Raw genomic sequence first — 14,634 nt, 5'->3', positions numbered from 1 at the left:
CATAAACTGAGAAACAATGATGTGTTTCAAAACAGATTGAAATATATTTTCAACATATTTGAGTTTTTACAAATACTAAATCTTTTACATGCATTTTACCGAGGTACAGTACAGAGATTTATACTTAATATGGGAATGATGTTATGATATCTCTTTTTCTTTCGTATGGAAGTATTTTAAAAGCGTCACCTGTCACTGCGATCAGCGTAAATCAAACATCTGTCCCGAATGATGACAAAAGATTACCTTAGTATTCTGTAACACTGCTTCTCTTCTCCGGTTCAGGTACACCGGTGGATTGTAATAACCAAAATGCGGTAGTTTCTCGAGTAATTCGCTGCTGAAATGTAGCAAAAACCGTTTTCGACGAATGCAAATGTGTCTGCAGCAGATGTCTTCCGGCGTGTGCGCTGCACAGCCTCCTGACTGCTGTAGGTACAGCAAGATGCGCAGGATTTACATATGCGGACTTTTCGACACCATTCTTCACTTTCACTTCTGCGTCTTACAGTGATGTCACCGGTCGACTGTTCTGTCCAGCGGGCTGATCAAGCCTGACATGTCGTCTGACGTTATTTCACTTTGTCTTGGGGTTTATATAAAAACGGCCTTCATCATCCTGAAATGTTTCGACGCATTTTAACGTCTGCAATTATGCCCCAAACTGTTCTGTGCTTGCTTCATCCCCTACGAACTTCTATCTGAACCTGTATACTATAATTACGGCGCACGAAGTCATTTTCGTGCGATCTTCACTTCACCGACGTTACAGGCTCTGTGCAGACCGGTGGCAGGATGCAGGCAGCGACACACACACGGATGGAGACCGATGAACACTTTGCAATGAAATACTGTAGACATCATATTGCGTTATGCCACTATGCTCCTGAAAGTCCCGCAGTAATTATACAATCTGCATTCCCATAATAATAATACCTACTGCAATGTAATGGATTCTCGACATTTCTTGCACAGTGCAGACAAAATAGCTGTCTAAAACTGAAACGGTTCTCTATGTTCACTATTCCGAGGAATAAGATTTGTTTTTAATATTTATAGTGTAGTTGCCTTTTATTTGGCTGTATATATTGTAACGGATTCATTCGTTACAATATTATACTGCGCAAATTTATTCTCTTCAAACAAATAAGACAAGTTTTTTAATCGAGAATAAATCTGGGGGCTGCAGGTCCAGTACTACCGTATGTCCTTCTGCAGTTTTGATGGCTATTTGACCACATTTTGAAATCTTTGTCATGTGCCGAAATGTTTTTGAAAACGATGTACCAATAAAATACAAGTTTATCTTTTGCAGATGCAAACATAAGGATTATTGTAAAATAATTAGTAATAGCCTGCTATTCGTAGAATTCCCTTAATTCAATTGGGCTGTATCGCCTTTGCCCCTTTGAATCTGCTTTATATCTTGGGCGTTTAAATTAAACTCCACTCGATTTGAAGGTTGCTGGAAAAGTGCATACACTGACACTGAGTAGACCGACAGCACACTGCGAGTGAGACGTGCAGTTTTATATATGTGCTTAAGTAATTTAACAAAATGGTGCGTTGAATGGATTTCAGTCCAACAATATACACACCATAGCAAGTTACAGTACATGCAAATCGGGATTTCTGGTTTAGAGGGAAAGAGCGACACCTATTGGTTATCTAACGCAACTTTTAGCTGAGCCACCTTGAGTAGCCCGCTGTTCCTTCCCCGTTCTGACCACAAGGGCATATGCAATTTATTCAACACTGGAATATCTTTAAGTTTTTGTTCCACTCGAACTATTAACTAGCTTATGGGACTAATTATTCAATTAACTGGGCAATTGAATGCCTTCCATCTATTCTTCGTGTGCTAGAGATACAAAGGGAGCTATGACACCTGCTGGATTGTAAATATATGTTTACACATCATGAATGTTTGTACTGTGTAAGTGATAGTGTAAGCAGTGCACCTAATTATACAATATGTGTTTAGATTTAGACATTCAGTTTATAAAAACATTATTTTAAAGATTGCAGTCAATATGAAAAATACTGCAATGCGCTGCACAATTAAATCTCGTTACACTAGTATCCTAAATTGGTGTAAACAAGAATCGGCTGTTAAATTACGATTTCAGCATCATTTGAATTATAAATATATATATATTATTTTTGTTAAGAAAGATCAAACAGCACGATCTAGAAAAAAAACACAGCTCCAATGTCTTTCTTTGCCATGTGAGGCAATATTTGACATTTTTCAAAGGAATTGCACCATTTGGAAATCAGTAGTTATTTCCGTGGAACTAGACCCGCCTCCCCAGGATGCGAGTAAACACACGATTCTCGCCTGCGTCCCAAAATCGAAAAATACGGCATTGGGACCCAATAACTACAGTACTGTAGGCCACGTCAGTGTAGCTCAGACTGTTGGTAGCAGTTCAGAACCTGCAACTAGTTGTTATTTATCGCGTTTGTGTCCTGTAAAAAATATTTTCCTCTCCTATTTGCGCGAAGCTTGTTGAAATTGAGTATTTAATGTCCATCTTAAAGACATGAACCCCGTGTGTTTCTAGTTTAGTGGTGGCTGCTTTAACCAGCGGTGCTTTGAGGATGCGAAGCTTGTAAGTAGGATCATGTAATTCAGATCAATGAAGAGGGTTTGCAGTATTTCCCGTAGTAATAGGCTTTATGAGACTGTAAATCTACAAATTGTATCTCTCAGACTGCCTCTTTCCTGTACTGTGTAGTGGTTGTCCTGTGCTTTGTGTTACTACACAAAAAACAGTAGCGCTGAGAAATGCAGATCTATTTTTGCACTTACAGTACGTGAGTCAACAGCGCACAACTGAATTTTATCTTGAATTTAACCATTTATACTGCTATCCCTAAATGCTGGTTTTAGCTTTTGATCATATTTTCTGGCATAAATAATTCCATTCATTAATTTTAGTACCATTAGTGGATTATAAGTGAATTTTAATTGGTAGCTACGTTGAAGAAAAACAAGCAGCAAAGACACGATAAAGATTAATATGGCCTTAATTTATAAATACAAGTCTTCACCGTGTTAATGAAATTGAATGATTTATGATTTCCAGCTCTCGTGCAACCCGTCTTTTATTTCTGTTTACAAAGGTATTTCATACTTGCAAAACATTTCAAACAACTGAGAGTTATACAGTACATCCGTTGAATAGCCTTTGTGCAAAACCTTTGTACAATTCATAAACATTAATAATAGTAACTGTTATAACAGATTACAGTGCAGGCTGTACATACAGCCACTTTGTTTTGAATCAATAGGCAATTCCTTGTTTTCTGTGTCTTAAAAGCTTAGTTTAAACATGAAACTGGCTAGGTGTAAATATTTGTTGTGATGTGAGCCTATCTCCTGTCGGGTGAACAGGGGAACACAGTCGTCTCATGTACGCTAAAAAAATAGCCGATTAGTGTTTATGGCCAGACACGGATTAAGCCTCTCTGTCTGTTATTACACGTCAGCAATTATCCTTCTCTCAAACGTGCAGGGCGTCTTCTACAATAGGCTACTATTAAATTCCTGGTCGAGTGCAAACACCTTGATGCAGCCTTAGCAGTCACTGGCTCAGCGCGGACACATCGCTCGGTGACTGTCCTGCCTCTTGGCTCAGCTGATCAATCCATTCTCCTATGGTATTCTGTACAAGATGGCGGTATCGGGCACGGAAAAGGACTTAATAGTAAGTAGAAAAAGGCAGAAAATAGAACAGCTAAACAATGAAAAATTCTTCAGACTGTGATTAACGTGTAGGGTAATTGTTGTGCAACATCGCGGTATTGTGCGTTGCAATATCACATTTACATTACAGTTGTAAAAAAGGACCTGTAACCGCATATATCTGTTTTGCAAGTACCGAAATTTGAATATTGTATTTCTCAGCTGTTGTAGTCAATGGAGCTTTAAATCACCTTGACAGAGTGCGGCCGGGGACAGACCGATAGAGGTACAGCCTCCTTTAGGGTCATATGTCCAATAATAGATGCTCCAGCTCAGGAGACGGTTACATTTTATCGGAGCCTTTTAAAAATGTCAGCTGCTTCAAAACGACGCTGGCAGGCTTCGTATCACAATCGTTGGGAGGTAACGCCATCGTGCCACCGAAAATGAACGAATTTTGCAGTCATTGTGATGTTCTTGACTGGATGTTCTAAATATAATTTATAGCCTTTATTTTGATAACCAGATCCGTATAATTAGCACGTTCTCTGGATACCTGTGGTATCTAAAAATAATGACTGCCAATCCTTGGTTTTCGTGTGTTTCTGTGTAGAATACCGAGAATGAACCACACCTGAACAATTCGTTTGGAAGCTCCGGTCTGTGCTCTCCAGACAGAGACGACATAACTCGTTTACTGGTAATAAGACGCATTTTGTCTCCGTTTTTGTGGATGAGACTGCGTATCTCTATGTGTTTCTGCATTATGTACCAGTAATGATACTCCACTCACACAGTGAAAAATCTCACTTTCTTTGACTAGACTGTTCCTTTTAGTGGTCGCATCAAAGGTGGGATGAGGCCAGGCAAGAAGATCATAGTGATGGGTATTGTTGATCCCGAACCTGAAAGGTAATTATTATTATATGTTTTATATATTATTAGGTGTCTGTGCTAGTTGGATATCAGGTCACCTGGAATTAGTGCGTTGACGTATTGTGACTAAAAAGTAGTGCCACTCCTAGCGCTCTGAATTACTCCTATCATTCCCGGCCAAGAAAATGCCGAATTAATTTTGCCTGTTTGATCACACACAAAAGGAATTAGAGAACGATTAAATTCTCATGCATGCAACGCCATGCCCACTTTTCTCTAGGGGGTCAAGGGATGACTTTTCGTTGGTGGTAACAACGGCTTATGAATCCGAAAGCAAGATTTATCAGGATGGAGGTGCGATCCCTTCTGGAGAACTGTTTGTGTGTAGTAATCTAAAACGCACCGATTGTGTATTTGCAGTTACATCAGCAAGCTGTTCTTGTCACATCGCTTATGAATGATGTATTCCGAACATCTTGTTTCTCCCACAGACTTTTGTATTGTTCGTTGGTTAATTGGATATTTCCAGTTATGTATTGTTCTTTTGTTACAAATACAGCTTTGACGACTAAACTCTGTGCGTTCTTAACTGGCATAGTGTGGAGACTTTAGTTGACATAATTGGAATGTGAAGTGAGAGGCTTTAGTTGACCTGCTGTGACTCAGGGCAATGTTTCATTGGTGCCCTGTGTTGGTGTTGCTCACGCAGTTTTGATATCAGCCTGACATGCGGCGGCACTGAGGACTACCCTCCTGCTGATGTGGCCTTGGAGTTGAGCGCCCGATTCGCGGAGAGGCAGTTCCTCCGTAAAGCGTGCGTCTCCGGAGAGTGGGGCGAGGAAGAAACGCCCATTCCCTACTTTCCTTTCATCCAAGATCAGCCGTTTAGGGTAATGATGCCTGAACTTTGAATTATAGGTCATACAGACCCTTAATCACGTAGGACAGTTGAGGGATGTCAGGACTCCTACGTTGACGTGTTGTAACCCTTTTAACCATTTAAATAGTTTGCGTAACACGCTTGTTGTTGAAGCATGATTCGAGTCTAGTTGAATAAGCAGCTCAGGAACTTAACATCTACGAAGTGAGTTTTAGCTTTGACAGTTGCGTAAAAACAAGCTTATTTCCCTCTCCTTCTAAAATGCATTGCCTTTATTTTGTCTGTTGTCCATTTGTTGATTTGGGGATTAATAAAGGGCTGCGTTTTTTATTTGTTTCTAGATTGAAATTCACTGTGAACACCAGCGGTTCCGAATATTTGTGGACGGACATCAGCTCTTTGACTTTTATCACCGGATCATGACTTTACCAGCCATCGACACGATAAGGATTAACGGGAGTCTACAAATTACTAAACTAGGTTAACCTTGGTGCCAAGGCAGAGGGAGAAGCAACTTCACCAGGAGAGGATGTAAGATGGTGCAAAAACTGTCCTGCATACGTATTGCAACACTACAATAGTAACGTCTGGGCCTGCTAAACACTGACAGCACTACTTCATTTCTTTTGCTTTCTCTGTTGTGTTAAGTACAAATTGAAGTCGACTATCTGACTTTACTGTAAAAAATTTAGAAGGGCAAATTGCAAGCAAAATAGCATGTGTATTAATTGTTGCAATGCACAGTGGTGTCAGTCTTAAGGAAACCCAAAAGTACTGTCTTTGTTTCGTTGGGGTGTCACAATATCACCTGTGCAGTCAATGCTAAATGCATACCACAGGGATTTTGCAGTGCTTTATAAATTGCCAGTTACAAACAGCAAAACTCAGTAATGCATTTTTGTATTAAAACAACAGGCTCTCAGGAAAATAAATTATTTCTTTAAGATGTTTTTGTCTAACATATTTAATACATTGGGGGCTGCTAGTATCAAACTATGATTTTAATTTTGTTTTTTTTTTAGTTTTTATTTGAAGTTCAGGATACTTTTTCACAGCAAGTCATTGCTATGTTAAACAATAAAAGTGAAATGAAGTTTAATTTATTAATTTACTTAATGACATGTTGTAAAAATATTGTGATGTCTTTAAGTACAATGTAGCAGTTATTTTATCCAAGTATTTAGGAATTACCAACATAAGGATTAAGGTTTATTTTACACTTTATTTCCTTACAAACATTAATTTTCTGTGTTATGTGTTGAGTTGGATTATAGCAGCACAATAGAAAATAGAATTTAGCTGAGATACAGTGGTTTAAAATATAGACAGGTAGGTATAATTATATCTGTTAGAAGTGGTATAGCTTTGCCAATTACTGCATGAAATATATGTGACTTTACCAACAGCATGAATGCAGTGGAAATAATCTTATGAAAAGCAGCAGCTGTGTTTTATGAGGTGCAGTGGGATATTTTACTGCTGGCAAGACTTAAGTCTTACTGTATATGATACCAGCACCCTGTCGGTCTCAGTGTGTTCTCACTGCCAGTTATTTTCCATATCGTGTAAAACAGCAGCAGATGACCACTTCAGACAGTAAATCATTACTACCGTTGTCTGGTTGTAACATCTGCGTTTGTAATCAGAATGGCACATGTGAAAAAGATAACCAACACATGGAACTTATCTTCTGTTGGAACACTTTGTGATACCGATAGACAATAATAAGAAGGTTGAAGCTGTTTGAATGTAATCACTGTTTTAGTTGTGGGTATGCGGAAAATATGGATATAGTTTGGCCTTCAAGAGGAAATAATGGATTTATCTAGAAAAGGAAAGTAGGCACATTCGGTTTCCTGTTTCCTGACTGTTGCCTTTGTAAGGCAGGGCTGATCTTAGCCAAGCGTTGTTCATATATGCACTGTTCTTCTAGGTCTAGATTTACAGTGGGCATTTGGCTCACTGTGAAGTTGTGTCATTGATATGTCTGCAGCCTGTAACTTGTGCAGGTCACAGTACTTCCACAGGCATTGGGATTTAGCAATCCATCACCATGTCGAGAATGAAGGGCTAAGATCCTTAGCTTGGTTTGCTGAATCAAGAATCCAACTGAGGAAATATACTTGACAATGTGTATATCTTAAAATGAACACACATCTTAATTTACTGTTTCAGACTTGTATACTGTAGAGCAGAGGTCTTCATACCTGAACCTTGATGAACTTCCTGTAATGGTTGTGAATTTTACACATTGAATCAAGCTGGAGGATCGGGTGTTGAGTATGTGTAGAGAGTAGCCTCAAGAATAGTCTTCCTCCAGCCCTTCTTCTCGGTTTTGGTTATAACGTCTTATTAGGCTGCCGTGTGGTGCCCTGGTGCTGTCTGCCTGCCTTTTGAAAGGCAGAGATAAGCTTCTGTTGCATTCTATCAAATGTGTGCAGAAACGCAAGTGTAATTTTCACACAATGTTTGCATTGTAAAAAGACTCCTCTCCTTCTCATATTCAAGCAGTCGTTAACTTAGCGTTCTTTTGATAAATAGGTTTGTTGACACTGAGGAGCTGGCAACAACATACTGACTTTGCAGTTTTAGTGGCCAAGCGGTTAAATGTATGTACTGTAGCAGGTGGACAGAGAACTGTGTGTGATGTTCTTCTAGCCCTCAAATATTATTCATTACTGTATGTAGGTTAGTTTATATGACATCACCACTATCCTAGTGATGTCACAGATTGGATGCAGTATGTAACATCACTAGGATAATCTCAAATATAATACTTTGGACTGCTGTATTGGTATGACACCACACCTAAAGCTTTGTAATAAACCATCCCCATGGATGAGCCTTTGTAAAAGTTAGTTTTTTATAGTGGCAATAGCAAGTACTATGCCAGTATTGTACAGATTTTTATCATGGAAATGACATCAAATATTAAAATTCTGAGACATTTTATGTGTGAACTCTCAAAAGGAATGTTTCAGTTTATGAATTAAGAGAAACATAAAAATGATAACTACAGTAAAAACAATGACATATAGGCGAATTGATTTAGTTGACCTGCCAGTTGTTGTCTTAAAAAAGCACTTGCTTTTCTTTCACTGCACAACTGCACCAGGCAGATGATTTTAAAGCTGAGCACCATGGTTTCACAGTAGCAGACGGTTCAAAGTCTCAGTGGCTGCTTAAACAGCTTCTTAAGAACACAGATGCACTATTTTGTAATGCTGTGTGTAACAGATTTCTCTTTTTTTCCTGTGTGTTTTGGAAAGGAGGACAGGCACATACGAGAGGCCTAATTATTTATGGAGATCTTTGTAATTCCGCAACAGGAAGTGTGACCCCCAGTATTTCAGCATCTGTTCATTTTGTTGTTCTAAGTGACAGTTGGTTGTACTTTTCAGGGTTCCCAGTGTGCTTCATGCAGAGTATGGCCATGCATTGTTTTGCTTTCAAAGCTCAAAAGTATTACCTGAACACACTTCACAGTTGTAAATATTCATTTTGTGTTCTCTTGGCCAGTTTTCCACAATAGCAGTATGCAGAGATAAGTTCTTCATTAGGGCCAGGATAGAACACTCAGGATTTGCTGTTTGTTAATTAAAATGTTAAACCTTGTACAATTGTTTTGCCAGACAAATTTAAATGGATCACAAAACAATTGTAAAAGGACAGGAAGCAACACATTACTATATTCAAAAGCATTAGTATTTAACAGGTATGAAAACTTTGGTGTTTATTGAACAGGGGAAACTTATTAGAATACAGTTCTAGAATATCAGAAAAATACAACATCAGTTATGAGAATGAGAATAACAAAAATTGAACTTCACAATGCATGTCTTCTGAGTACATACTGTATAAAAAAATAAACATGCAAAGTAAAATAATTTTATATGGCTTTTGTAGAAACTAAAACAGGGTATTGTGATAGGGAGGCCCAGAGAGAGGCAGAATCCAAGCACAGTGACATTAAGGACTTTCTCCCCAAGGGAATAATACCAAACTAAAACAGAAGCTGTTGTTAATTGTCTTCTGTAATATTTTGCTGTTTATTTAATGGTTGTAACAAAGCAATAATCTCTATTCTAAGGGGCGCATAAGTATTTGCTCATATATATAATAAATGATCTTCCTGAACATAAATAATCCATCATTTTTTGGGATGAATGGTACGGACTTCAAAGATTTTTTTGTCACATCATGCTATCGTATTAGCACTGATAAGATTAAGGTATTGTATCCTGTAGAAGTGTTGAAGTCAAGATGGGAAGAAATTTCCCTGAGTTGCTGTTGTAGTGCATTAGGGTTAATAAAGACATCAATGTATAACAAAACAGAAGTTAGGAAAAAGGCATTAACAGAGTACATCTCAGCACTTGTTTTTTATTTTTACTTTGGCATGATACAAATAAAGATGAAGCAATGTTTACACAAAATAAGCTTTTTGTAAAGTATGACAATAGTGCAGCTTAAAGACTCAGATTTAGAAACCTGCTCCAGTTCTTCTGCTGCTATGCATGCACTGCTCTTTGTACAATGTGGCTGTATTAGCAGTGGATCCAGAGTAGTGGATGGGAATGAGGAGAGAGGAGAGTGACACTCGTGGGATGTTTCTACTGGTTACATTTGTTTTCAGGGTTAAATGCCAGAAATTCCATGTTCAGGCAATAATCATACTAAAGGAATATATTGGCAGGGGCATTAATACTTCAGTATGGCTTCTCTATGTAATCAAGTCTTTAACCCTAGAGAACAATTTAACAACTTCACAGAGTTAGGAGTTATACGGGGCCAAATTTCTAATGTCCATACATTTTTGCGATGGATCTTTAAAATAAATATTTTTTAATATTGAGTATTAAAAAAAAAACTTCAATCCAGCTGAGTCTCAGAATAGCCAGCAAATGAACACAATGCCTTATGGATACCTGTGAACGGGTTTTAAATGGTCTGCTAAGATCTGTAAAGGCTGCTCCTTCTCAGCCCTCCTCCTAGATCCAGGCTGTCTCTTCCTTATCACAGTCAAAAAACAGACTTTCAGTTACAACTGAGCACATTTTGTTTTAGTTTCTTACATACTCGGCCGGTTTTCAAACTGGAACCGGAAAAGGCCTTGAGCATTGATTTGATCTGTTCCAATGAATGTCACTGTTCCTGATTGTAAGCAGTTTTGGCTGTATCTGTGAGTCTGATGTATATATTGCCTATGTGAGGCCTGATTTTCCAAGCTAACAAACCTTAACAATGGCCTTAATGGTCTTAAGAGCTCAAATACAGTTTTGTAATGTTAGTTATTTGATATGTACAAAAAATTAATGAAAGTAAGCATTTTCACCGTTACCTGAATGTCAGAAATTAGTTCCTTTTTGGAAATTTAGCATTTCTACTACCAAACTGAAGTAGGACTTTGAAAATCAGGCCTTAGTTTAGAACCATTGGTGATTTTCTAAAGCAAAGACAATGTACCTTATTGTATTCCTCCATAAGGAGGAACTATACTGTGCTAAGTTGTAAAAGTGATGTATGTACAATCATGTTTTTAATGTGTACAGAGGAAGCCTGTTTATTGAGCTCAAAATACGGCACTAAATATTTTCATACTTGAGCCATATATAATTCAAGCATGCTAATGATAGTAATGCTATTCAAATGCTAGAAATTATATTGGAAAATAATCTTGTAGACAAAATGTTATCACCAATTGATCTATTTTTTGAAAAAGCATTTTCTGAGCTTAAGAATTTTAAAAAATTGACTGTTGTTAAATTATTTGTAGAGTAAGTGCAAAACCAAATAATTGGTATACTGTACCATTATATTAGTTTCAAGAAATGCATCTGGGTGTCTTTATTGTTAAAAATTCTCATACATTTTTTCTTGGAAGGATCTGGTATTAGTCTTAGCACTAATGATGCCTCAAATTGCCAGATACCAGTGTGGAGCTGGCATGCTCTGTACACAATTTTTGTAAATATGCTGTTTTTACATTCATTCTTTGCATTTATTTTGTGAGAAAGTCTGGAATTAGCTGCAGTTTTAGAGCTGCCATGACAGTTGTTTTTCTTTTCAGCCATTCTGAATAAAGTACACTTTTGGATTGGTGAAAGTTGGTGTTTTCTTTTGGATTAAGTCCATTCCAGCTATTGTATTTTTCCACTTTGAATGTTTCCTTGTGCTGTTTTTAAATCTAATTTGCCAACTAATAAACTTGACATCTTTTGATGTGGTGCCACTGATTTCTCTCATAAAAAAAAATGTCGAGACAGAATATACAGATGACATCTGACAAGCGAGCAAAACAAGAGGCTCTCTGAGCTCATGGTTTCTATCCCAGGATTGGGGTGGGTGGGACATGCTACACACTCATTTTCATTTCAGCATCTCTGGTTTGCTATGGTGCGTGCCAGAAATTCTGTCAGATATAACTTTGGCAAGACATTTAAACAAGTTCTAAAAGATCATTGTGCTTGCAGAATGCATTCCCTTAAGGGGAACAGCTGATGATAATACGTTTCTTACTGGGACAATTGGTCTAGCTATTATTTGCCTCTAATTAGTACTCTATAATTGTCATCTTACCTAGTTCTTTTTTGGGACATAGGTAACTTTTTTAGCTAACCAAAAGACCACCCACATTTTTTTCTAATGTCTCATTTTTCTTTCACAAGGGGCTGGTAAAGATCTACAGGATCATAAGACTCAGGATTTTCTGAGTCTCATAATGCATTTTCAGTCACACATTCACCAAGGCTGGAAAATGGGGAAAGACACCTGCTCATATCCATTCTTCTGTATTGCAGCAACCCTCTAGGCATGCTGGTGTAAATACTGACTCAGGGAATTCCAGTAATAAGATAAAGGCAAAACAAATGGTTCTTTCAGGTGGGTCACCTCTAATCTGTGCTTTCTAGAGACCAGAGGAAATCAAAAAATAATTTGAAAATTTATATGATGTTTTACAGACCTAGGAATTACTGCTGTATAGTACTGTATATGCTGCATACAGGTTCAGTTTTTCTTATTTTTTCCCCAATATTATTTTTCCACTGATTCCACAGTAAAAGAGCAATTTTTGCTAAAGTGACATTCAGACATAAAGTTACTTGTATCGCTTTTGTTCCCTAAACAACATGGATGCAAAATGTACTGATCCATTATGACAGGTGGATTGGTGTGATTACAGATGCCCCTTCCATAAGCAGAAAATAATATTAGGACCAATAGTAGAGGAGTCTGATTTCTAGTATACTGTTCCATACAATAAAGAGGTCCTTGTATTTGGTCACAATCACATTCGCTGTCTGATTTCTTAATGGCTGGGTGGTGGGAAGAACTTTTCGAAAAAAAATGCCTGGAATTTTCTTTTTCTTGCTGCCATTTCACAGTGGTGAATTCATTATACCAGCTTCACTCTGTGGGCAACGCCCAGACATGCTGAATTCGCCTCTGGAGTTTAAGGTTCTTATTTTCATGTCAATCCCTGTTTGCTTTGCAGAAAATGCAAGTACAGTACAGCACTTCTCTCCCCAGAGTGTGTTAATGTTAAATAACTCACAGATATTCCTGTTTGTGGAATCTTGTGTAGATTCTGTAGACATGATACAACCAAATTCTATACTGGACAGCTCCTTCTTATAAGTTCTCACAAAATGTTTAGATTCCATTTAATTAACATAATGTCCACCAAGACCAAAAACTAAAAGGCTTTCTACTGTTATCTAGGTGCTGGGTATAAATAAAAGAGTTTAAAAATGCAATTATTGATGCTTGACTTCTGTTTTCTAATGCTCTTTTAAAACAGCTTTTTGTGTGGATGGGGTGCAGGTTTGCCAAAAGCACATGTAACTCCATTATTAAAATATGGCAAAAGAAATGTGTGCAAGGTTATGATGTTTGCCCGCTTACATTTAATCACGTTTTAAAGTCTTGGGTGATTACTTGTGAATGAAACATTCTGAAATACTGTAAACATGTTTAATAAGCCACATTATATTCACATAGTGTCCAAAAATGGATTTGAAACAGACTGGAACAAAATTACAGAAAGATCCCCTGGTAAAAAAGGCCTCGAATGGAATTTAAACAGTGTGCCACAGCAGTCAGGAGCCTACTTTTACGAACAGTGTCATGATCTTTAATGACCAGGTAGTAGTAAATCAGGATCTTGATTTCAGGCCTCATTCGAAGGACAGCAGCTCCTACAGCGCAGCCACAGTCACCACAATGGGGCATTGATTCAGATATTCTATCAACATGCCAGAAATGAGATCTTAAACTGTCAGGGGTAAAGGTACAGGCAGGAATAGGGTTTCACTAATACAGCAGATGTTGCTTAGTATAACTTTTATGTCCCTCTATTAATACTTTACAAACATATTAAATTTATAATATATATATTGGAAGGAATGGACGTAAATTCCATTCACAACCCCTAATATGAAGTATTACCCAAATCTATGTATATGTTAAAATAGGTAAATAAAAGAATAACCAGTTAGTCCATGAAGTCAATAAGGAACGGGGCTATCCAAATCAATTAATATATCTTTTTATATAACTTTAAAGGCAGAAATATGGAGCCCATTTAACCAGTTTCTCTAAAAACCTTTTCTCTGAACATACAACAGCTTGTACACCTTGTACTCACTTTTTAACCACTTCATCCGATTCAGGGTCACGGGGGAGCTGGAACCTATCGAGATGGGGTACACCCTGGATGGGTTGCCAGTCCATCACAAGGCAGACATACTGTACAGATGCAGACACAGACATGCACGGGCCCGGTTTTGCCAGAAACCAAACTGCGCTTCACTTACCAGTAGAGGAGCTCGATCCCAGCGCTTGATGCTTGAGCTCTGTGGACCAGGTGTTGTGAGTTATAACCTGGGTCATTACACTCACTGACTGGGACTGGAATGTCCAGGTGGTAGACCTCTAGCAAACCAATAGAAGCATTAGCACAGCTCCAGGAGGGAAAAGCACTGCTAGTGCTCTGCTAGATGTGCACTCCTGGACATTGTTAAACCAAGGGGTTTGCTCAGCAAAACAGTGACTCCTACAGTTTCCCGGCTGCCTGCAGATGTGCAGTGATGTCAGCATGAGCTCCACCAATCGAAGCCCAGTCTGCCCGGAGCTGGCAGTGTGTTAAAAGATGATCTCCAATGGGTGAGAGAAGCTGGTCCATAAA

The 14,634-nt window shown here is 38.1% G+C and overlaps 2 protein-coding genes across 3 annotated transcripts in view; one reads left to right on the top strand and one right to left on the bottom strand.

The window, feature by feature from the left end:
* Window positions 1–14,365, bottom strand: part of abch1 (ATP-binding cassette, sub-family H, member 1) — a 43,116-nt gene extending 28,751 nt beyond the window's left edge. Inside the window, exon 1 of one of the 2 annotated variants that reach the window (XM_088610251.1) lies at window positions 14,264–14,365. In XM_088610251.1, coding sequence (XP_088466377.1) covers window positions 14,264–14,339 — 76 coding nt within the window. In that variant the 5' untranslated portion in view covers window positions 14,340–14,365. Of the gene's footprint in view, window positions 1–246; window positions 809–14,263 lie in introns of those variants that run through there. The other variant, XM_088610250.1, reaches the window with a different exon arrangement.
* Window positions 2,410–11,669, top strand: LOC148646185 (galectin-related protein-like). The gene is made up of 6 exons (XM_088610253.1): window positions 2,410–2,615; window positions 3,522–3,713; window positions 4,305–4,391; window positions 4,515–4,603; window positions 5,277–5,457; window positions 5,789–11,669. Exons 2-6 carry the CDS (start codon window positions 3,681–3,683, stop codon window positions 5,930–5,932), a joined length of 534 nt encoding a protein of 177 aa, XP_088466379.1. The 5' UTR covers window positions 2,410–2,615; window positions 3,522–3,680; the 3' UTR covers window positions 5,933–11,669.
* Window positions 14,366–14,634: the final 269 nt, after the last annotated feature.

The sequence above is a fragment of the Lepisosteus platostomus genome, chromosome 17 (assembly GCF_059453375.1).
Source record: "Lepisosteus platostomus isolate fLepPlt1 chromosome 17, fLepPlt1.hap1, whole genome shotgun sequence".
Classification (NCBI taxonomy): Eukaryota; Metazoa; Chordata; class Actinopteri; order Semionotiformes; family Lepisosteidae; genus Lepisosteus; species Lepisosteus platostomus.
The sequence above is the reverse complement of the archived record's forward strand: the minus strand, read 5'-3'. Positions and strand labels throughout refer to the sequence as shown.

Coding starts and splice junctions, on each gene's coding strand:
- LOC148646185 (XM_088610253.1), top strand. CDS start 3,681: ATGGCGGTATCGGGCACGGAAAAGGACTTAATA. Junction 4,604..5,276: donor GTTGATCCCGAACCTGAAAG/GTAATTATTATT, acceptor TTGCTCACGCAG/TTTTGATATCAGCCTGACAT. Junction 5,458..5,788: donor TCCAAGATCAGCCGTTTAGG/GTAATGATGCCT, acceptor ATTTGTTTCTAG/ATTGAAATTCACTGTGAACA.